Genomic DNA, 22,760 nt, shown 5'->3' on the forward strand with positions numbered 1-22,760 from the left:
GGGTTTCTTTTCTTAGAAACTCGTCCTAGAAACAGAAATAGAAAAAAACTATTTCTGTTTCAGGAATTCCTTCTGAAACATAAATAGAATTTTTCTATTTATGTTTCAAGAATTCATTCTGAAACAGAATAGTTATCATTCGCACCCAAAATTTACCAAACGAATTTATGTTCTTTTTTGTTCCCAAGAACAAAAAAATAGAAACGGGTACTGTTTGGTCGGTTAGGGGCTGTTTGGTCGCTCAGTAGCATAAACAATTATACGATATCTGCTAAACTTTCGGTTATAGGCATACCTATTGCCTGATCAAAATCCCACCTTGATCCTCCATGGTTCCCCTCGTCGCCAGGAAGTCCATCTACAGAGTTCAAAATAGCTCTCAATTAGTTGGGTTCTCGGCTTACCAAAGTGACCTTTGATTCTCATTCAAGAACTAACTAAATTAAAATTGACTGGACCGTGACACTTGAGTGATTGACCAGCCATCGCAAAAGGCGTTTTCTACTAGAAACCTGACGAGTTCCAGTCAGGAGGGGGTGGGACCGATCCTCCGCATCAGAAATCATCTTAGACCGTTGCTTTCTATTTATTTAATGAATTTATTAAATACGAGGGGTCTACAAACTACACATCCATCATAAAGTTATAGAAGACTTTTCGATGGGAGTTATATAATTTTCAAGGAATTTATTAAATTCCTGCACTGAAATAATTTTACAGGCGTGGAAGCATTGGAGAGCCGGCATGCCACTTGAAGTGTTAGATTCGTTCATTGGCGACTCATTTTCAATAGATGAAGTGCTTAGATGCCTCCACATTGGTTTACTAGGTGTTCAGGAAAATCGAGCTGATAGACCCACCATGGCAAGCATAGTCCTTATGTTCAGCAGCCACTCTGTTAAGCTTCCACGGCCTCGACAACCGGCCTTCTTCCTCCAAAGAAGCATGGAAAGACAGTTGAAAAAACTCAAGTCAGATGAATCCACCGGTAGGTCTATGCCGTGGTCCATCAATGAAATGTCAGTTACTGAAGTGCACCCTCAGTGAATCGGTATGTGAGTGAAAGTCCTTCATGACAGTCTCACAGAGAGTTTGAGATCTTTGGCCTTCCACAGGGATCATTAATGAACAATCAACAAGCACCTAAAGGCTGCTAGTTGCCATGGGATCGTGCGCATGAAGTACATAGTGGCTTCTCCTATTAAGGAACAAACACGACTACACTGAATTATCAGGTTCATCGCTTGTATAAAGGATATTTGTACTCACCGCTAGATGATTAACACGATTACAAATGTTGGCTTTGAAACTGAATTCTGTTGCATGTCGCACTTATTGGCGAACAGTCTAGTAATGTGCTGCTATCTAGCCATAGTAACGTCAAGTGCATTCGTTATTTCCGTTTAGTCATAACAAGAAAATAAGACGGCGAGTACATGAGGACAGGATTATTCATATAAAAACATGATTATTCATAGACGCAGAGCCGTGATATCTACTTCGCACAAGCATAATTCCCTAGATCAACATGACTTTGGGATACACTAGCATTGATTTGGGTAAATTGTAATGTTGTGCAAAATCCAAAATCTATAATGATAGGATAACAGCTGAAAAAATATTCATGTCCTAGAATAATTTTAGCGGAGTAATGTATTATCTCTAAGCCTATTCTAACATTTGTTTCTGTCCTTGAGAGTGTGGAGCAATTAATATTATATTAGTTAGTTCACAGGCTTCACATCTCATTGGTTTAAACTTTGAGTGGAGGTGAATCCAAGTGGACGTGTCATTGATAGGCTTGGATGTCGCCTCTCTCTAGATGATTGCTCCGTATATTTAGAGAAAGAGCCTAGTGGGAACAAGGAAAAACTTATCAGCTTTCTCTCTCTCTCTCTCTTTTCTTGCTGGAAATTTTCCACAAATTCAAATTGATTGTTCTCTCAATAAAAGTTCACATCAAACTCCTCATTTTGTCAATATCATTTATCTTTTATCTTTCGCTTGTCTAACATTTTATAAACTCGAAAAGGAATTAAAACGCGTCAATTAGAAAAGAGCACCCAATATCTAGAATCACCAAAAGTTGTGTATTTACAAATTCGCCACCTTGATCCTCCATGGTTTGCTCATCGCCAGAGAGTCCATCTACAACTTCCAAAATCGCTCTCAATCAAGTTGGGTTCTCTGCGTACAAGTGGTCTTAGATTTTTTGCTTCTATTTATCTAATTAATTAATTAAAATACGTGGGGTCTAGAAACTACACACCCGTCATAAAGTTGTAGAAGACTTTTCGATGGAGTCATGGCGTGCAAGTTCATGGAACCTGTAGGATGGAGAAACTTTTGGGACGACAATTCGAACGTTGTTGTTCCTATAATTCTGTGCCGATCCTGCTAAGCCAATACAATCATCAATCCAACCATGAAATCTTGCTTCGCCGTCTCCCTCTCTCTTTCCTTCTTCGTCATCAGAATTTTCAGTACTGAACTTAAAGCTATTTACGTTGGTCATAATTGCTCAAACACCGCCCTCTTCACTCCCAACTCCACTTACGAGTCAAACCTCGAGACCCTCCTTTCTTCCCTCTCCACCGCCGCCATCAACAGCTCCAATGGCTTCGACAGCGCCGCCGCCGGCCGAAGCCCTCCGGACCGGGCCTACGGGCTGTTCCTCTGCCGCGGCGACCTTAGCCCCAGAATGTGCGGTGACTGCGTGGCCACTGGAAAAGTGGAGATCCTCCAAAAATGCCCCAACCAGCGAGTCTCCGTAATCTGGTACGCTGAGTGCATGTTGCGGTACTCGAACCAGCCCATCTTCTCGGTCATGGAGCGAGAGCCGTATGCGAATGCGTCTAACACCGAGAATGCCATCGACTCAACTCGGTTCGCGCAGCTCCTGGGAGAAAAGCTGAATGACGTCGCCACGAGGGCTTCGGCTGGCGGATCAGCGAAGACGGTTGCGGTGGCACAGGCGGACTTCACGAACTCGAAGAAGTTGTACACACTCGCGCAATGCACTCCGGACTTGACAGCTTCAGACTGTGACACGTGCCTCCAGTTCGGGATCAGCAATCTGGTTCAGGAGAAGCAAGGTGGGAAGGTGGTCACTCCGAGCTGCAACGTGAGGTACGAGTTATACGCCTTTTACTACGCCAGCCTCCTGCCGGAGCCAGTGCCTCCGCCTCCCGCTCCGATAACCGGACGTAAAGGTACATTTGTGTTTTTATTGCTTGTCTTCCTCCGTGCAACTCTCCTTTTTATTAGATCGAAGACTGTGGATTTAGTCCAGGGGGCCAAAATAATAACTCAAACTCTATATAAAAAATATTTTGCACAAGTGGCTATATACATCATTGATTTGAGAGAGCAAGTAGTTATAATCCGTAAATTAAGAGTGGATTAAACCACTTGTATAAATTTTCTTTTACACCTATGCTTTAGTTTTACTTAAATTTCTCCAACAATAATAACCTATGAACTTTTGTCGATCCATGGATAATGATGCTCCCACAAACGTCGCATAGTGACTTGAATAAGCGCGTTATAGCTCAAATTGTGATAAATTTGGTGAATTTTGATTGGATCATTTAGTTTGTAGTATTTATATTGTGAATTTAAATTCGAGGGCTTTCAATAGAGTCTAAACGAATTTTCCATGTTGCACCGAAGAATAGTCTTACTTCTGTTCGTGTTTGTCTTCTCTTCTCTTTATTTCTAGCATAATTACTTTTCAAGTTAACGTATGTTTTTTTGTCTCTAACTCTTTTCGACGTAACAATGTTACCTATCCACCAAGTTAGTGTTTAATGATATGGGAATATCTAAAAATACACTAAGAAAAGCAACCTAAAAAATGTTTGCACGTTGGCGCATGTTGCTATTTTTTTCGTAAACACTTAGAATGATATTAATTTTTATCAATCTAAAACAAACAAAATTTATCTGACATTTTAATTTTTTTACTTAGTTTAATCAACAGTTTGATTTAATTAAATTTCATCTTTTAAATTTTCGCAATGAGAAATGTAATTGTGATTTCATTTTGGCAAATCTTCGATGAGGGCTTTTTTTTATCGAGTAATCTCATTATTTATATGTAAAAGACAAATGATAAGAAATAGTTTAACGGTGATATGCACAACAAAAATAAAAATTTGTAAAATTTTGACTGTGTTAATGAAAGTTGGTCATGATCAAATTTTTCTGGATTCTATCATGGTAATATTCACTTATTAAAATCTATATGGTCACACATGGTAATACCACTTGTTTTTATCGATAAAGACATGTTCTATATTGTGGAATAATGCACTTTTTTTTCCTTAGTTATTTTGAACTTGTTTCTTGTTGGATTTAAGTTTATTTATATATTTATTTAGGGTAAGAGAAGGGGACAAAGCCGAGTTTTACACCATCACTTTTCTAATAAAATCTGATCCAGTCTGATAGCAACCTATCCATTCTTTGATACTCGAAGTGGACTGTGTAAAATCTCGGGTGTCCTTATAACTTGTTGATTTCTCTAATAATTCATGTTAGAGCTAACAATATAATCTAGAGGGGGTGAATAAATTGCTTGAAAACTCAAGAAACTTGTCCATGACTTAAAAGCTGTTGGGAGTTCATAGGAGCCGTTGCCAAGGTTCAAGCTGCCCGACAGTCTGTTTTCATTGGCAAAAGCATGGTTTCCCCAAAATAGAATCCGCTGGTATTTTTATGTCAGCTGTTCATTCTAACTTACGACCAAAACAATCAACTCTACTCTGACTAATCTGTAGTCCTCTTGCTACAGATTCCTAGCTTGTCAACGGCTATAATCGATCATCCTTAAGATGAATGGATTATTAGCACATTCTAGGAGTTGATATTTGCATGATATGTTGCCCCTCAGCACTTGACAATGGCACGTGCTCTCGTCATTAGTCCATTGGTGTTCAACATATTTCTTTCAAAATGACTTGCGATCTCTTATCCAATGGTCTTCCTAAGCATATCAGTATCCAGAGGCTTTACTTGGATGACCACCTAATCTTGATAGCTCCAAGTCGTTACGAAATACTTGCTATATCAGACTTATTTTGCTCTTGTTAAGGTTATCATCCTTGTAAATGTCCTTAATTGAACTAAACGGAGATCAACGATATTATCACAGCCTTCCTGAAATTATCACCACTTAATCAGAATAAACATCTGCATTTATCTAGTAAGTATTAAACTGCAAGATCCATTAAAATACCATATAGAGTTTTCCCGACAATATTGTTACCTTGTGTTTGATATTAAACTGCAAGATCCATTAACTACTGCACTATTTCACAATATTTGGTATCAAAGTTAAAGTTAGGATTTCTAAAATTGATTTAAGAGTTTTGTATGATCATTGTCTGGAATACTATATATATGATTATGTACGGAGCAAGAGGCGAGATTGAGGAGCTCATCAGAAGTTACAATTTTGGGTTGTGGAGCATTAAGATATGTGCCATGTTAACAATCCAAAGTTTGGTGAAGCCGTTGGACGGTAAGGATAAGTTACCAGAAACGATGAAAGGGATCGATAACATAGAGTTGATGGGGAAGTGGAAGAGCATAATCTTGTTTGATGTGTCAAATGAGGTGTTGATGAGGTGGTCAAAGAGAAGGATTGATGTTTCAATTCCAGGTGGCTGAAGGTACATCAATCAGAGCCCATTTGGATGAGTTTAACAAATTCATGATGGACTTGAAGAACAACAATAAAGCCTTTCTCGATGAGAAATAAGGCATGATGTTATTAGCATCTCCACCAAAACTTCACTAATACCCTTCTAAGGGGGCTCACTACGATTTACATGAAGATACAAAGTCCACCTTGTTTCTATGAAGTGGCAAAAGAAGTGGCGAAAAAGATGATTTCACGCAAGATACGATGTGACATCCTGAAATTTGTCAATTTGGGATTTATGAAATGAGTGGTTTTATGAACGTACTTGTAGATAGGTCTCGCTCGGAACTGATCATTCCTGGGATACTAACCGTTAGGGAAGGGCTAATTAGGGATTTACATTCGTGCGACTAAAGAAATTCGATCGTGAACTGACTTTCGACCATAGAATCGTCGAGGTGACATTTTGAGCCAATGTAGGCCGATCTTAGGATAGTTATGGGCCGGTTTGTCATTGTCATACGAGTGGATCACGGGTGATTCCGTTTGACCACGATGTGAGTTGACGAACGATCCAGAACCTATACCAAACGATCGCGCCCGTCGGAACTAGCGATCGATCCTCACGATTACATTGACAACCGAGGTCGTCACGATCCGAATGAACTTGCAGGTGACTTGATTTAGTATCAGTCATTGGTCGAATATGCGAATTTTCCCAAAAGCCGCCCGTTAGTATGAGACACGCTCAAGTTACGTTATATAAAATTCAGTTCTTAATTAGAGACCAAATTAGACATCAAAAATTTAGGAAGCCACTACAGGACATTTGGACGACGTTGTTATTGGAATGTTCAGTCTTGGAATTGTCCGAATCCTTCAGAAAAACTGAATTTCGGCGAAGGATGGAAAATAACCATTTTACTCCTGGAGCTTTGTTAAGGCCAAGTGTTATTGGGGAAGGGCATTTGGTCATTTCGCCCTAACTTTAGAAATGACAATTTTTGGACAATTTTGCCCTTCGAATTTTATGAAATTTCCAAATTACCCTTGGATATTTTTGGAAAAGATTTGATCTCGGCCGTCGATCTCAGGATAAGAACGAATCTCGGCCGTCGATTGAAAAGTAGAGAGAGGGGCAAGATGGTCATTTTGGCCATAAAGGGAATTCAATTATTGGGTGCATTATTTAAACCCATTTTCTCTCTCTCACCTCTCATTTGTCTCCCCTCTCTCACGGCAAACTCTCTCTCTCACCTCTCATTTGTCTCCCCTCTCTCACGGCAAACTCTCTCTCTCCCCTCTCCCCCTCACCGATCGCCCTCTCTACCTCTTGGCCACGCCGCCGCCGCGCCACCGTCCGCCCGATCGCCGTCTGCCGTCGCCGAAATGCTCGCCGTCACCGATTGCCGCCGGGAGGCCGCGGACCGCCACCCCATTTCACTCTAGCCAAGCTAGCCTAGAGTCCAAGTAAGTCGCAATCTAACCCTTGCCTAGGACATCGGGTATTATCGGATTCGTTTAGACGCGGTTTAGGATAGTTTAGTGGTTGATTAGGGTGTTGATCGTGGTTGTTGGTGGCTGATCATGGCTGTTAGTGGCTGTTGTGTGTTGGATTAGACATCTGGTAATGAGTTTTGTGGGTTGGAGATCCATGGGTGTGAGCTAGAACTTGAATATTGATTGTTTGGTTCAAAACTCGGATTCGTGACTACTGTACCCGTCCGGTTTACTATTTTTGTGGAGAATTTTTTGGGCCGAATTTGAGGAAGTTTTCTTCATGAAAATTTCTCCCAACATCTTGAAGTATAACATATTTTAAATTTGGAATATTTGGAGGTCATTTCGGTTGCACGAAAACCCATTTTCAGACCGTATTAAAACTGCCCGGAACACTGTTCATCCCGACCTTCTTGTCTTGCCGAATTTTTATAAAATTTTCCAGATCTATTTTCAATAAACTTCCTACACAAAATTTGTTGGTGACTTTCGTTTCTATGACATATAAAAATTTAAATGCTTTTCAAGGTGATTTGGGTGTTGAAAGAAAAGTATTTTGAGGACAAAATAGTCTGTTAGAGCGAACTGATTCTGGTATGATTTCGAGGGACAAAAAGGCATGGTTGCATATTGAACCGGATTTCGTGTTCTTCATAATAAATGATTATCAAGATGTTTTTTATGATATATCCAAAATTTAGAATTTTTGGAGTTCGTTTACTATTTATTTTGATGAGATTTCGGTCACTGTGTAAACTGCCCAGATTTACCCTAATTCTATGGATGTTTATTTTTTGTGAGCGGAATGGTGGGGGTGTCGAGGTTGAATAGTTGTTACCCTCGTGACTGGAATTATGCTTGAATGTGTGTTATATGAGTTGATTTGAGGATGAAATGAGAATATTTCGAGGCTAGAGTGAGACTGAATAGAGTGTCGGACGTTGTGGGATGGAATTGACGAGCTTAGGGCTCGATTTAAGGACAAATGGTGTCGGTTTGGTGTGTGGTAGTGTGGCTGGATTGTGGTGTTTAATATGCTTGGAAATGTCGAATTTATGCCTATGAACGTGGCTGTGTTTGTAGGCCCGTGAGTGGCCTTGTGTGCTTATTGTACCATGATTTGATGGATTGAAATGTGCTTTGTTATGTGCACGCTCGGGCCGAATTGAATTGATTGTCAATTGGCCGTGTTGGATGCTTATTGAGCATGAGAAATGCGTGGTTTGATGCGTGCACGGGCCAAGTGTGAATGGCCAATATGTTGGCATGTGAGTGTTGAGCATGTGAATGAGTGAGAAAGCGTGTGTGGTGCGGTACGTGTGATAATGGAAATCCCTGAGGCGGTATCATTACGCGAGGAATTGATCCGTCCTGAGGCGGTACGACTACGCGGGATGATGCCCAGTATTACCGGAGGACGGCCAACATGAGGCGGTACCATTACGCAGGTGGTGTCGTAAGTGGTAGGTGTTGAGCCTGAGGCGGTATCACTACGCGGGCAAGATACACGGCTTGAGGCGGTACCATTACGCGGGCCGAGAAGTGTTGTGAATATAGCCAACCTGAGGCGGTACCATTTCACAGGTTGTGCACTAGGTGACGGATGTTGAGCCTGAGGCGGTACCACTACGCGGGCAAGATACATGGCCTGAGGCGGTACCATTACGCGGGCCCTGGAGTGTTGTGATGAGTTGGTCGCAGTGAACCTGAAGCGGTACCATTACGCGGGTCACTGGCGAGTTGGGTGGAAAAGATGTGATGAAACGGGAACAAATGCATGAAATGTCATTAGAACATGCATGTGAGTGGAATAGTGATATTGTAAGACTACCGTGCAGGTTGCGTGTATTGAGAATCAGGTAAGTACGATTGTGTGGACGTTGTTTGTGTGTGGCTTGATTCGGTGTCTAGACTTGTCTGGAATACGTGGTAGCCTAGATAAGATTTAGGTTGTGTACTTATTGAGAAGTGTCTCATGGTTGTACCAACCAAACTATTTCAGAGCACCCGCCCGAGCCATGAACCTTCTGTCGCCGTCGCCGCCGCCGCAGCGTTTTGGGATTGTTATGCACACTGATCATGATGTTGTTGAATACCCGATCGAGATTGAGGCCGATTCGGAGTCATCGGATGAGCATGTGCCTGATGAAGATTCGGATGAGGATTCCGAAGAGAGTGAGTCAGAGTGGACGCCATCTAGAGGGCGTAGGGATTAGTTTTGGAGGTGAGGAAGAGTTTGGAAGTGTCCCATTTTGGTGTAGTGCTTACCCAGGCTACTGATCTTTCTGTGATATCAGTGGTTTACAGTTTGGTAGTTCAGTGTGCATATTTTGCTTTGTGGTTTGTACATTGCGGTTGTGGCATAAGTTTATATTGTAAATGGATATCGTACTTAAATCGAGGTATAGCATGAGATTTGGTGATTTGGCAATTTACTCTCCCTAGTACCCCTGGTAAATCATTGTCTGGGTGTTTGTTGTTTCCGCCGCGATAAAACTCCGATGGGTTCGTTTTGGGTCGGCGACGTTTCCTAGGACGTCGCACTAATTCGACCGAAGAGAGATGTCGTGTACTCGATGGGGTTCGGGGCGTGACATCACGTGTTGAATTGGTATCTGAGCGAGGACAGCTCGATCTAAGTCGGTAGAAGCCTGGAGTGATAAGGAGTGGGAACCCTGGGGTAGCCATCTAGGGTAGCGGTAGTTGGCTAGGGAGACCTTAGTGAACCATAAGTTTGTCTAGCGCTACGCGTATTTCCAGACTGTTGTGGTGATTGCTGATTGATTTGAGTGTTGTAATGATTGAAGTGCAGGTGCGTCTGGACCTGAGGTATGTACACGAAACTTATTGACTGTGATTTGTATTGTGATGGTGAATTGCCTGCTAAGTGGATTATTGTCGTAATTCACTGCCTAGGACTAGACTGGTATAGTTGGCATAGGTCTCTAATTCCTGTATGGAATTATAGCAGGTGGGAGAGTGGTAGAATTATGACGATGAGCAGCGAAGGAAGAGGTGTAGGAAGAGGAACAGGAAGGGGTACAAGAAGGGGTGCAGGAAGAGGAGTACGGGGTCGAGGTGGTGCTCGAGCTAGAGCTATAGAGGATCCCAGAGTTGATGTTAGAGCTACAGAGGATCTCGGACTTAATGCTAGAGTTGCAGTAAACCCCTGAGTGGATGGAATTTTAAGGGCCTTCGAGGAAGTTGGGACTTTGATGGGCAGGCAGACTTAGGAGCGAGATGTCACTATTGCCCAAGCGGTTGAGGCCGCTGCAGCTGTTGCCATTAATGGCAACAATGGAAATCAAGGACAGGGACAGGTAAATGCGAATCGACTAATGCATCAGCTAGTCGAGCAGTTTTTGAAGTTAAAGCCTCCTAAGTTTGATGGTAGAGGCGACCTTGAGGCTGCATCACTTTGGATAGAAGAATTAGAAAAAGCTTTCGAGGTATTGGGGTGTACGGATGAGGAGAAAGTAACGTTAGCAGTGTATCAGTTGCAAGGAAATGCAAACGATTGGTGGAAAGCCACCAGAGGAAGAGTGTTCCCGGTTAGTACCGCCCAGACTTGGGCGATGTTTGTGGAAACCTTTAATGGTAAGTATTTCTCTAAGAGTGCCCGGGAACAGAAGTTGGCGGAGTTCATGAGGCTTCGTCAGGGGTATAGAACAGTGGACCAGTATGAGGCTGAGTTCACTCGGTTATCTAAGTTTGCCCCGAGGATGGTGGAGGATCCATTGGACAGAGCTCGGAGGTTCTGGGATGGTTTGAAGCCGGACCTTCGCAGCCAGATGATTTCTCTGAATTTAAAGGATAATAATGAGATCTACTAGCGGATTCAAGCAATTGATCGTGATTTAGCGGATAGAGCCGCTGCTTTTGGGTCGAGGTATGTTTCGGCTAGGGACAATCAGAATCTTGGGAAGAGACCGATGTCGGGAAATCAGCATTTTATTCCTTCCGCTAAGAGGAAGATTGGAAAATCGAACTGCTATCAGGGCACAGTGTGCCAGTTGTGTGGTGGAAGGCATGGGACTGGACCTTGTTCGAGTAGGAGTATTATATGCTATAGGTGTGGCGGAGTGGGCCACCAAGTAAGGAACTGTCCCAATAATAGACAAGTTAGGCCGTCTGTGCTGCCGCCACCGCCCCGAGTTGGAAATCAAGTTGGGCCGCCCTTACCCACGAACCAGAATAGGCCACCGGCTCAAGGACGAGTATATGCGATGGCTAGAAGGGAAGCTAAGAATGCGCCAGGCGTGGTCACAGGTACAATTTTTCTCTGTGATCATGCTGCATATGCTTTATTCGATCCGGGGGCGTCACATTCGTTCGTGTCTGAGCAGTTTGTTAGATTGACTGGTATGGAGTTGCGATTGTTTGATGTTGTATTATGTGTTACTACTCCCTTGAATGACAAGATTTTAGTCTCTCTGGGGTGCCCAAACTGTAAGATTGTAATTGGTGATAGGGAAGAGAGAATTGATTTAGCGGTTCTAGCGATGTATGATTTTGATGTGATAGTGGGTATGGATTGGTTGACTAAGCAGAAGGCTGTAATAGATTGTTGTATCAGGGTGATCCAATTTAATTCTGTTGGACATCGGGAATTCAAATTTGTGGGAAATCAAGGGGTAACCTTGATCTCATGGATTTCGTTGCTAGAAATGACTAAGTTGTTGGACGAAGGATGTTAAGGATTTCTAGCAACTGTAGTTGATTCGACGGCTGAGGAGCCGAGGCTAGAGGACATAGCCGTGGTGTGTGATAATCCCGATGTCTTTCCTTAGGAATTGCCGGGATTGCCACCAGAAATAAAAGTTGAGTTTGTAATCGAATTGGCACCTGGGACTGAGCCAATCTCGAAGGCACCTTATAGAATGTCATTGTCGGAGTTGAAAGAATTAAAGGTGCAAATGCAGGAGTTACTGGACAAAGGTTTTATATGTCCAAGTGCGTCTCCATAGGGAGCGCCAGTCTTGTTTGTGAGGAAGAAGGATGGGTCACTAAGGTTGTGTATTGATTATCGGCAGTTAAACCAAGTGACGATTAAGAATAAATATCCTCTGCCAAGGATTGATGATTTATTTGATCAATTGCAAGGGGCTTCAATTTTTCTAAGATTGATTTGAGAACGGGATATCATCAGTTGAGGATTAGAAGGGAGGATATACCGAAAACGGTATTCAGGACGAGATATGGACACTATGAGTTTACAATAATGCCGTTTGGGTTAACGAATGCCCCTGCTGTATTTATGCAATTAATAAATCGGTGTTCAAAGAGTTTTTGGACCAATTTGTCATAGTCTTCATAGACGACATACTAGTATACTCGAAGAGCCTGGAGGAGCATGGGTTTCATTTGAGTAAGGTTTTGCAGACTTTGAGAGAAAACGTACTGTATGCTAAGTTTAGCAAGTGCGAGTTCTGGCTCAATCGAGTAGCATGTGATCTCTGGAGAAGGAATCTCAGTAGATCCAGCAAAGATTAAGGCTTTGCAGTCTACGGACCTAGAAACTCGGAAGATTTTGGAGATAGATGCTACTAAGAGGAAACCGGACTACCAAGTATCCGAAGATGGGATACTGAAGTTTCGTGAACAATTATGTGTGCTTGACGATGCGGAACTTAAGGAAGAGATTTTATCGGAAACGCATCGTAGTAGTTATAACATCCACCCCAGTAGTACAAAAATGTATTCGAATCTGAGGCAGTATTACTGGTGGAATGGTATGAAGGTAGACATCGCTAAGCACATGGCTAAGTGCCTGACGTGCCAATAAGTGAAAGCGCAATATTGTAAACCCGGAGGGTTGTTGCGACCTTTGGAAATCCCAGAGTGGAAATAGGAGCATATCACTATGGATTTTGTGATGGGATTGCCAAGGAGCCAAAGAGGCCATGATTCTATATGGGTAATTGTCGATGGATTGACCAAGTCGGCACATTTCTTAGCAATGCGAAGGGACTTCGCATAGGATCGATATGCTGAATTGTATGTGCATCAGATCGTTCGATTGCACGAGGTACCAGTGACGATTACGTCGAACCGTGATCCTAGGTTCACCGCCAATTTTTGGAAAAGTCTGCGGACGGCGTTGAGATCAAAGCTGTAGTTTAGCACAGCTTATCATCCGCAAACAGATGGACAGTCTGAGAAGACGATTCAGACTTCAGAGGATATGCTTCGGGCATGTGTGCTTGATTTTCAAGGTAAGTGGGAAGAACAATTGCCCTTAGTAGGATTTGCTTATAATAACAGTTTCAGCAGAGTATTAGGATGGTGCCATTTGAAGCGCTGTATGGCAGAGCATGTAGAACGCCCGTATGTTGGGATGAAGTTGGAGAGAGAAGTATGAACCGGACCTAACTCATGTGTTAAACTATGAAGAAATAGAAGTTGACGACAGGGTGTCATATGTTGATAGACCAATAAGGATCGAGGATCGGAAAGAGCGAGTCCTGAGGAACAAGACGATTCCGATGGTCAAGGTTGTATGGGAACATAACGGGACAGAAGGTGCGACTTGGGAAAGTGAGGAGCTAATACAACGTCAATACCCCCATTTGTTCGAGTAGTAGGTTGAATTGTAAATTTCGAGGACGAAATTTTTATAAGGAGGAAGAGTTGTGACATCCTGAAATTTGCCAATTTGGGATTTATGAAGTGAGTGGTTTTATGAACGTACTTGTAGATAGGTCTCGCTCGGAACTGATCATTCCTGGGATACCAACCGTTAGGGAAGGGCTAATTAGGGATTTAAATTCGCGCGACTAAAGAAATTCGATCGTGAACTGACTTTCAACCATAGAATCGCCGAGGTGACATTTTGAGCCAATGTAGGCCGATCTTAGGATAGTTATGGGCCGGTTCGTCATTGTCATACGAGTGGATCACGGGTGATTCCGTTTGACCACGAGGTGAGTTGACGAACGATCAAGAACCTATACCGAACGATCGCGCCCGTCGGAACTAGCGATCGATCCTCGCGATTACATTGACAACTGAGGTCGTCACGATCCGAATGAACTTGCACGTGACTTGATTTAGTATCGGTCACGGGTTGAATATGCGAATTTCCCCAAAAGCCATCCGTTAGTATGAGACACGCTCAAGTTACGTTATATAAAATTCAGTTCTTAATTAAAGACCAAATTGGGCATCAAAAATTTAGGAAGTCACTACAGGACATTTGGATGACATTGTTATTGGAATGTTCAGTCTTGGAATTGTCCGAATCCTTCAAAAAAACTGAATTTCGGCGAAGGATGGAAAATGACCATTTTACTCCTGGAGCTTTGTTAAGGCCAACTGTTATTGGGGAAGGGCATTTTGGTCATTTCGCCCTAACTTTAGAAATTACAATTTTTGGACAATTTTGCCCTTTGAATTTTATGAAATTCCCAAATTACCCTTGGATATTTTTGGAAAAGATTTGATCTCGGCCATCGATTGAAAAGTACAGAGAGGGGCAAGATGGTCATTTTGGCCATAAAGGGGATTCAATTATTGGGTGCATTATTTAAACCCATTTTCTCTCTCTCACCTCTTATTTCTCTCCCTCCCTCACGGCAAACTCTCTCTCTCCCCTCTCCCCCTCACCGATTGCCCTCTCTCCCTCTTGGCCACGCCGCCGCCGCGCCACCGTCCACCCGATCGCCGTCCGCCGTCGCCGAACCGCTCGCCGTCATAGATCGCCGCCGGGAGGCCGCGGGACCGCCACCCCATTTCACTCTAGCCGAGCTAGCCTAAAGTCCAAGTAAGTCGCAATCTAACCCTTGCCTAGGATATCGGGTATTATCAAACTCGTTTAGACGTGGTTTAGGATAGTTTAGGGGTTGATTAGGGTGTTGATCGTGGTTGTTGGTGGCTAATCATGGCTGTTAGTGGCTGTTGCGTGTTGGATTAGACATCTGGGAATGAGTTTTGTGGGTTGGACATCCATGGGTGTGAGCTAGAACTTGAATCTTGGTTATTTGGTTCAAAACTCGGATTTGTGACTACTGTACCCATCCGGTTTGCTATTTTTGTGGAAAATTTTGTAGGCCGAATTTGAGGAAGTTTTCTTCATAAAAGTTGCTCCCAACATCTTGACGTATAACATATTTTAAATTTGGAATTTTGGAGGTCATTTCGGTTGCACGAAAACCCATTTTCAGACCGTATTAAAACTGCCCGGAACACTGTTCATCCCGACCTTCTTGTCTTGCCGAATTTTTATAAAATTTTCCAGATCTATTTTCAATAAAATTCCTTCACAAAATTTTTTGGTGACTTTCATTTCTATGACATATAAAAATTTAAATGCTTTTTAAGGTGATTTTGGTGTTGAAAAAAATGTATTTTGAGGACAAAATAGTCTGTTAGAGCGAACTAATTCTGGTCTGATTTCGAGGGACAAAAAGGCATGATTGCAGATTGAACCGGATTTCGTGTTCTTCATAAGAAATTATTATCAAGATGTTTTTTATGATATATCCAAAATTTAGAATTTTTGGAGTTCGTTTACTATTTATTTTGATGGGATTTCGGTCACTGTGTAAACTGCCCAGATTTACCCTGATTCTATGGATGTTCATTTTTTATGAGCGGCATGGTGGGGGTGTCGAGGTTGAATAGTTGTTACCCTCGTGATTGGAATTTATGCTTGAATGTGTGTTATATGAGTTGATTTGAGGATGAAATGAGGATGTTTCGAGGCTGGAGTGAGACTGAATAGAGTGTCGGACGTTGTGGGATGGAATTGACGAGCTTAGGGCTCGATTTAAGGACAAATGGTGTTGGTTTGGTGTGTGGTAGTGTGGCTGGATTGTGGTGTTTAATATGCTTGGAAATATCGAATTTATGCCTATGAACGTGGCTGTGTTTGTGGGCCCGTGAGTGGCCTTGTGTGTTTATTGTACCGTGATTTGATGGATTGAAATGTGCTTTGTTATGTGCATGCTCGGGCCGAATTGAATTGATTGTCAATTGGCCGTGTTGGATGCTTATTGAGCATGAGAAATACGTGGTTTGATGCGTGCACGGGCCAAGTGTGAATGGCCAATACGTTGGCATGTGAGTGTTGAGCATGTGAATGAGTGAGAAAGCGTGTGTGGTGCGGTACGTGTGATAATGGAAATCCCTGAGGCGGTATCATTACGCGAGGAATTGATCCGTCCTGAGGCGGTATGACTACGCGGGACGATGCCCGGTTTTATCGGAAGACGGCCAACCTGAGGCGGTACCATTACGCGAGTTGTGTCGTAGGTGATAGGTGTTGAGCCTGAGGCGGTATCACTACGCGGGCAAGATACACAGCCTGAGGCGGTACCATTACGCGGGCCGAGAAGTGTTGTGAATATAGCCAACCTGAGGCAGTACCATTTCACGGGTTGTGCACTAGGTGACGGATGTTGAGCCTGAGGCGGTACCACTACGCAGGCAAGATACATAGCCTGTGGCGGTACCATTACGTGGGCCATGGAGTGTTGTGATAAGTTGGTCGCAGTGAACCTGAGGCGGTACCATTACACGGGTCACTAGCGAGTGGGGTGGAAAAGATGTGATGAAACGGGAACAAATGCATGAAATGTCATTAGAACATGCATGTGAGTGGAATAGTGATATTGTAAGACTAACGTGCAGGTTGCGTGTATTGAGAATCAGGTAAGTACGATTGTGTGGACGTTGTTTGTGTGTGGCTTGATTCGGTGTCTAGACTTGTCTGGAATACGTGGTAGCCTAGATAAGGTTTAGGTTGTGTACTTATTGAGAAGTGTCTCATGGTTGTATCAACCAAACTATTTCAGAGCACCCGCCCGAGCCATGAACCTTCCGTCTCCGTCGCCGCCGCCGCAGCGTTTTGGGATTGTTATGCACACTGATCATGATGTTGTTGAATACCCGATCGAGATTGAGGCCGATTCGGAGTCATCGGATGAGCATGTGCCTGATGAAGATTCGGATGAGGATTCCGAAGAGAGTGAGTCAGAGTGGACGCCATCTAGAGGGCGTAGGGATTAGTTTTGGAGGTGAGGAAAAGTTTGGAAGTGTCCCATTTTGGTGTAGTGCTTACCCAGGCTACTGATCTTTCTGTAATATTAGTGGTTTGCAGTTTGGTAGTTCAGTGTGCATATTTTGCTTTGTGGTTTGTTCATGGCGGTTGTGGCATAAGTTTATATTGTAAATGGATATCGTACTTAAATCGAGGTATATCATAAGATTTGGTGGTTTGGCAATTTACTCTCCCTAGTACCCCTGGTAAATCATTATCTGGGTGTTTGTTGTTGCCGCCACGATTAAACTTCGATGGGTTCGTTTTGGGTCGGCGACGTTTCCTGGGACGTCGCACTGATTCAACCGAAGAGAGATGTCATGTACTCGATGGGGTTCGGGGCATGACATACAATGCAAGGTTTGGTTATTAGAAATAGAGAAACATATAAAGTCTGAAAGTAGCACATGGAAGAGTTGCTCTATATAGAGGTCCAATGTCCGGAATGGTTGATGTTATGATGAGGTAAGGCACTACAAGAGAGACTATCTAAAGTACAAGAGTAAATGAGTTTCGGTGGAGTTTGCAGGTGATAGTGATCTTGTTACTATAACAGATGATAGTTCTTGCGATCAAATAGTCTATGGGCCTATTTAATAACGTCTCTTTTTTTTCTATTTTTTGTTCCCCAGAATAAAAAAGTGGCCAGGGAATAGATTTGAAACAGAAACAAGAAGTAAAAAAAATCTACTTCTTGTTCCCATGAACAAAAAGAGAAACAAGATCAACTCTCTCTTTCACAAGATATTATCATGCTAAACTCTAAACCCCAAACCCTAAAACACTAAAATCCTAAACCCCAAGCCCCGAATCCCTAAATCCCAAACCCTAAAACCATAAACCCAAACCCTAAAACGTAAAATCTCAAACCCTAAATCATAAACCCCAAACCCCAAAATCCCAAAACCTAAAACCCTAAACTCTAAATCCTATACCCTAAACCCCAAAATCCGAATCACTAAAACCCTAAACATTAACCCCAAACCCCCCCTTAAACCCTCAACCCTAAACCCGAAACCTAAAACCTTAAACCCAAAACCCTAAATCCATAAACTCCAAACCCTAAAACCCTAAAACCATAATCCTAAAACCCTAAAACCTAAAACCCCAAACCGCCTAACCACAAACCCTAAAACCCAAAACCCGAAACACTAAACCCCAAAACCCTAAAGCCATAAACCCAAACCCTAAAACCCCAAACCGCCAAACCCCATAATCCCAAACCCTAAAACCTTAAACTTTAAACCCTATACCCCAAACCTCAAAACCCAAACTCCAAAACCCAAACCCTAAAACCCCAAACCCAAAACATTAAACCCAAAATGTCAAAACTCAAATCATAAACCCCAAACCCTAAATCTAAAACACTAAACCATATACCCCAAAACCCGTGTTCGAATCGTTACATACGATATTGTGGGGACGGTGATAGTGTGGGGAACACTGGCAAAAATCCAATTCACGGTGCTAAAGGAACATTCTCGGCAAAGATACTTGATATAGGATGATGATATTCTTATAAATCTCATGTGATTAATTTTTTAATGATTGTATTTTTCCGGTGACATAATTTTATTAGCTTAGACATAGTACATTTATTTCATTAAGAGTCCTCCTTTATACTTATTGAAATAATATTTTAGGATTCGTTTGTTTAGCGGATAACAATAATTTAAAAATATTTTTTTTGTTGCATGATGCTATATATTTCGAATCTTCATACTCTCCACAAGTTACTTCACATCGTAACTTGTTTGTACTCTCTTCTTGTTATATGTTTGAAACACACGTTTTGTTGCCGCATTCAAATTGGTGCTTTAGTAATTTCTCTAGTGTTTTACCTAGGATGCGAATAATAACTATTATGTTTCCTTGTTTTTCTTTTTTTTTTTGTTTCTGGGAATAGATTTGAAACGGAAATCCGTTTAGTAAAATAATTTCATTATTTTATTTCTGGGACAAATTTTGGATCAAAAATAGATTTGGAACAGAAATAAGAAGTTAAAATATTTTATTTTTCTGTTTCTAAAACAGAAATAGAAATAACAACTCTCTTTCGTTGCTCACCCTTGCCGCCCATCGCCACCCACTCGCCGCTAGCTGCCGACCAGCCGCCGCCGCCGCCCGCCGCCGCCGCTTGCCGTCCAACCATCCACCGCCACCCCCCACCGCCCATCCACCGCCACCCGTCACCACCACCGCTCACTAGCCGTTCATCCGCCAGTGCCCATCGCCACTCCCACTCGTCCGCCGGCCGTCCGCCGCCACCGCTCGCTGGCAGCCTCTTGTTGTCGCCGTCGCCGCCGCTCAACGGCCGGCGGGAATAGAAATTTTGCGTCATTATCAAACAATTTTTATTCCGGGAATAAAAATTTTGTATCATTATCAAACGCTACATTTTGCTTAGAAACTCTTCCGGGAAAAAGAAATAGATTTTTTAATTTCTAGCCAGAAATAGGCCGGGAAAGAGAAATGTTGTCATTCGCGCCCTTAGTAATCAATGAGCAATGATAAAAAAACAAAAAAAAAACATTGGTTCTTGTTTAGGAGTTAGGTACACGGTGTTTGCATATTTTTTTTTTTTTTTGCTTACATGATGTGATATATTTCGAATCTCAATACTCTCCATTAGACGAAACTTGGTAAGATGACAAAATCCAGATATCCGAATAACTCTCCTTTGAGTTATCGAAGAGTGGCGTGATGTATATACTTCACATCATAACTTGTAGTGCGTACTCTCTTCGTGTTATGTGTTTGCAACCTGCCTTTCGTTTCCGCATTCAGATTGGCGCCGTAAGTGTATTACTTAGTAATCAGTGAGCAGTGAAGAAAAAACATAATGTGATAAATTTCGAATCTTAATACTCTCCATAAGTTGTGGTGTGTACTCTCTTCTTGTTATATGTTTGCAACATGCGTTTCGTTGCCGCATTCAGATTGGCGCTTTAGTAATTTCTCCAGTATATTACTTAGAAATCAGTGAGCAATGATCAAAAAACATTATGGGCCTTTGTTCTTGCAGTTGAAAAGAGCAATTCAACGACGACTGTGATCATTGCGGTCTCCGCAAGTGTGTCTGCAGTACTTGTTATCAGCGTCCTCGTACTCCTGATAGCGAAAAGAGATGAAGGTGAGTCTTTGCCTTTTGGCATTGAAACATTAAATAATAAAGAGAGCCCAAATGGCATGTCAAGAACAAGAAAATTTTGATTTTTTTTTTTATCGGATCCTGGAGATCTCATGTTGATTGCTCTGCATTTTCTTCAGCAAAAGATGAGGTCGAAACTGAAAGCTTACGGTTCAAAATAAGCGAGATCAGGGCTGCCACAAATTTCTTTTCAGAAGGCAATAAGCTTGGAGAAGGGGGATTCGGAAAAGTGTATCGGGTAGCTGGAAAAAAAACAATTTGTCAATGTTTATTTGGGAATTACATCACTACAAGGAGATAAACGTTGTTTCTTGCAAATGAAAATTTGACTGCAGGGCAAACTTGAAAATGGACAAGACATTGCTGTGAAGAGGCTTAAGGGGTGTTCTAATCAAGGTCTGCAACAGTTCAAGAATGAGGTCACTCTGTTGGTCAGACTTCAGCACAAAAATCTGATTAAGCTCCTTGGCTATTGCTTGGAAGAAGGGGAAAGACTTCTTATTCTTGAATTCGCACCCAATTCAAGCCTTGAAGGATTCATTTCTGGTACGAATTTGGACGTTCAAATTTGTCGCTTCCATTTCAATGATAGTGAATGTATTGATTGGACAGATTTTTGCATCAAACCATTTGGCAGTACTTTGCAATACACGCAGAACAATTAAGAACCTAAATGATGTCTGTTTTGCAGATTCAATCAAATGTATGTTGTTAACTTGGGAGAGGCGTTTCGGAATAATAAGTGGAATCGCTCGAGGACTTCTCTACCTGCACGAGGATTCGCACCTTAGGATCATACACCGTGATCTAAAGCCTGGCAATGTTCTACTAGATGAGAACATGAATCCCAAGATAACTGATTTTGGCATGGCAAGGCTATTCGTTTTGGACCAAAGTAGAGCAAATACTGCACAAATAGCAGGAACTTTGTAAGTTTCAGATGAACTTTATCTAAAGCTCCTTCGTCTGTTTCAACCTTTCTAGGAAAGTATACAACGATAATAGGCACCAATTTCAGTTTCCCCATTGATCATTCTTGGATCCATTTGTTTTACGTGTAGCAGTGGCTTTATGGCTCCTGAATATGTAAGACATGGAGAGATCTCTGTGAAGACTGATGTGTATAGCTTCGGCATAGTGGTCTTAGAGATCATCAATGGTAAGAAGATTTCAAACTTTAACAGGTCGGGAACTTCGGAGGACCTACTGGACTACGTGAGTATAAAATCGTAGAGTTTTGTCCAACAATTTAGTTCATGAAAATCTATAATACTTCTACTTGCGCATGTGAAATTACAAAACCCACTTACTTGCTTTCGCAACTGTGCACTGCAGGCATGGAAAAATTGGATAAAGGAAACACCTTTTCGCCTTATAGATCCGACATTAAACGGCAGTTCGAGAAGCGAAATGTTAAGATGCATCCACATTGCATTGTTATGTGCTCAAGAGAACGAAGCTAGACGGCCTACGATGGCTTTGGTGGTTTTAATGCTCGGGAGCCAGAACATGACCCTCCCAATGCCGACACGGCCTGCATATTTGATAGATGCCAATGGTAGAGAAATGTCGACTTCATCTGTTCATGGCTCATCACCGACATTAATAAACAAAGCTTCCATGACGGCTCCATACCCTAGATGATATTATTACCGAAGGATCGAAGCTGAATTTGGAAGAAAGATTGATGTGAACTGCTGTTAAGATAAGTTTATGCTTTTGAAAGGTCTAAACTCTTGGTAAGTTCATTAGAAATCTAGCTAGAGAATATGTGGTGGAGAGGTGAAAAATAGAATAAAAACTCGTGTTTATTTTTGTAATATGAGGGTTACCCATTATTTGAAAATCCATGGAACACCCTGCAAGAGTGTAGGGAAATAGCAAGACTAAGAAAACACAGCTGATTTTCTTATTTCAGAGGTTGGCATCCGCCACCCGCCTTTGCTGGACAACCCTCGCTAATGACCCATGGAGAGTCAGCCCCTCTCTCTAGGGATGTGCGTTAATGCTGCTACTCGACCACATTCAATCATTCATGAAGCTTTTAATTAACAATGTGTCAACATAACAAGAAGAGCAAACTTGAACAGCAAACTTGAACAAGAAAAACAAAATATGCTGCTGATGCACCAATTTCTAGCCAAAACGAGGAAACCACAAAACACGTCTCTTCCTCCTCACTAGGGGTGAGGGGTTCCATGTTCCTTCCAGGTTTCACCTGCAACCTACCATTGAGTACAGGTTCGTCATTTATTGGAACTTGGAACCTACCCATAAGAACCTGGAACCTGGAATGCAACAGTACTGAACAAACTTGTCATTCACCAAAGGGAATACAAAAGAATAATTTTCCTGGCATTACGGTTCAAATAAATATAATTAAAATAAGAAGTCATTGCGTAAATCGATACTAGGGGTGAGCG

At 42.2% G+C, this 22,760-nt stretch overlaps 1 protein-coding gene across 1 annotated transcript; it reads left to right on the forward strand.

Annotated features, from left to right (window-relative positions):
• Nucleotides 1-2,425: 2,425 nt before the first annotated feature.
• On the forward strand, nt 2,426-22,209 carry LOC115694440 (cysteine-rich receptor-like protein kinase 25). Its single transcript, XM_030621572.2, has 7 exons — nt 2,426-3,212; nt 20,212-20,319; nt 20,457-20,575; nt 20,673-20,883; nt 21,029-21,266; nt 21,402-21,552; nt 21,673-22,209. The coding sequence occupies exons 1-7, from the start codon at nt 2,426-2,428 to the stop codon at nt 21,979-21,981; spliced, it is 1,923 nt and encodes a 640-aa protein (XP_030477432.1). The 3' UTR covers nt 21,982-22,209.
• Nucleotides 22,210-22,760: the final 551 nt, after the last annotated feature.

Source organism: Syzygium oleosum, unplaced genomic scaffold (genome assembly GCF_021117445.2).
Source record: "Syzygium oleosum isolate NSW1041296 unplaced genomic scaffold, Sole_v2.1 Sole_v2.11, whole genome shotgun sequence".
NCBI classification, from domain to species: domain Eukaryota; kingdom Viridiplantae; phylum Streptophyta; class Magnoliopsida; order Myrtales; family Myrtaceae; genus Syzygium; species Syzygium oleosum.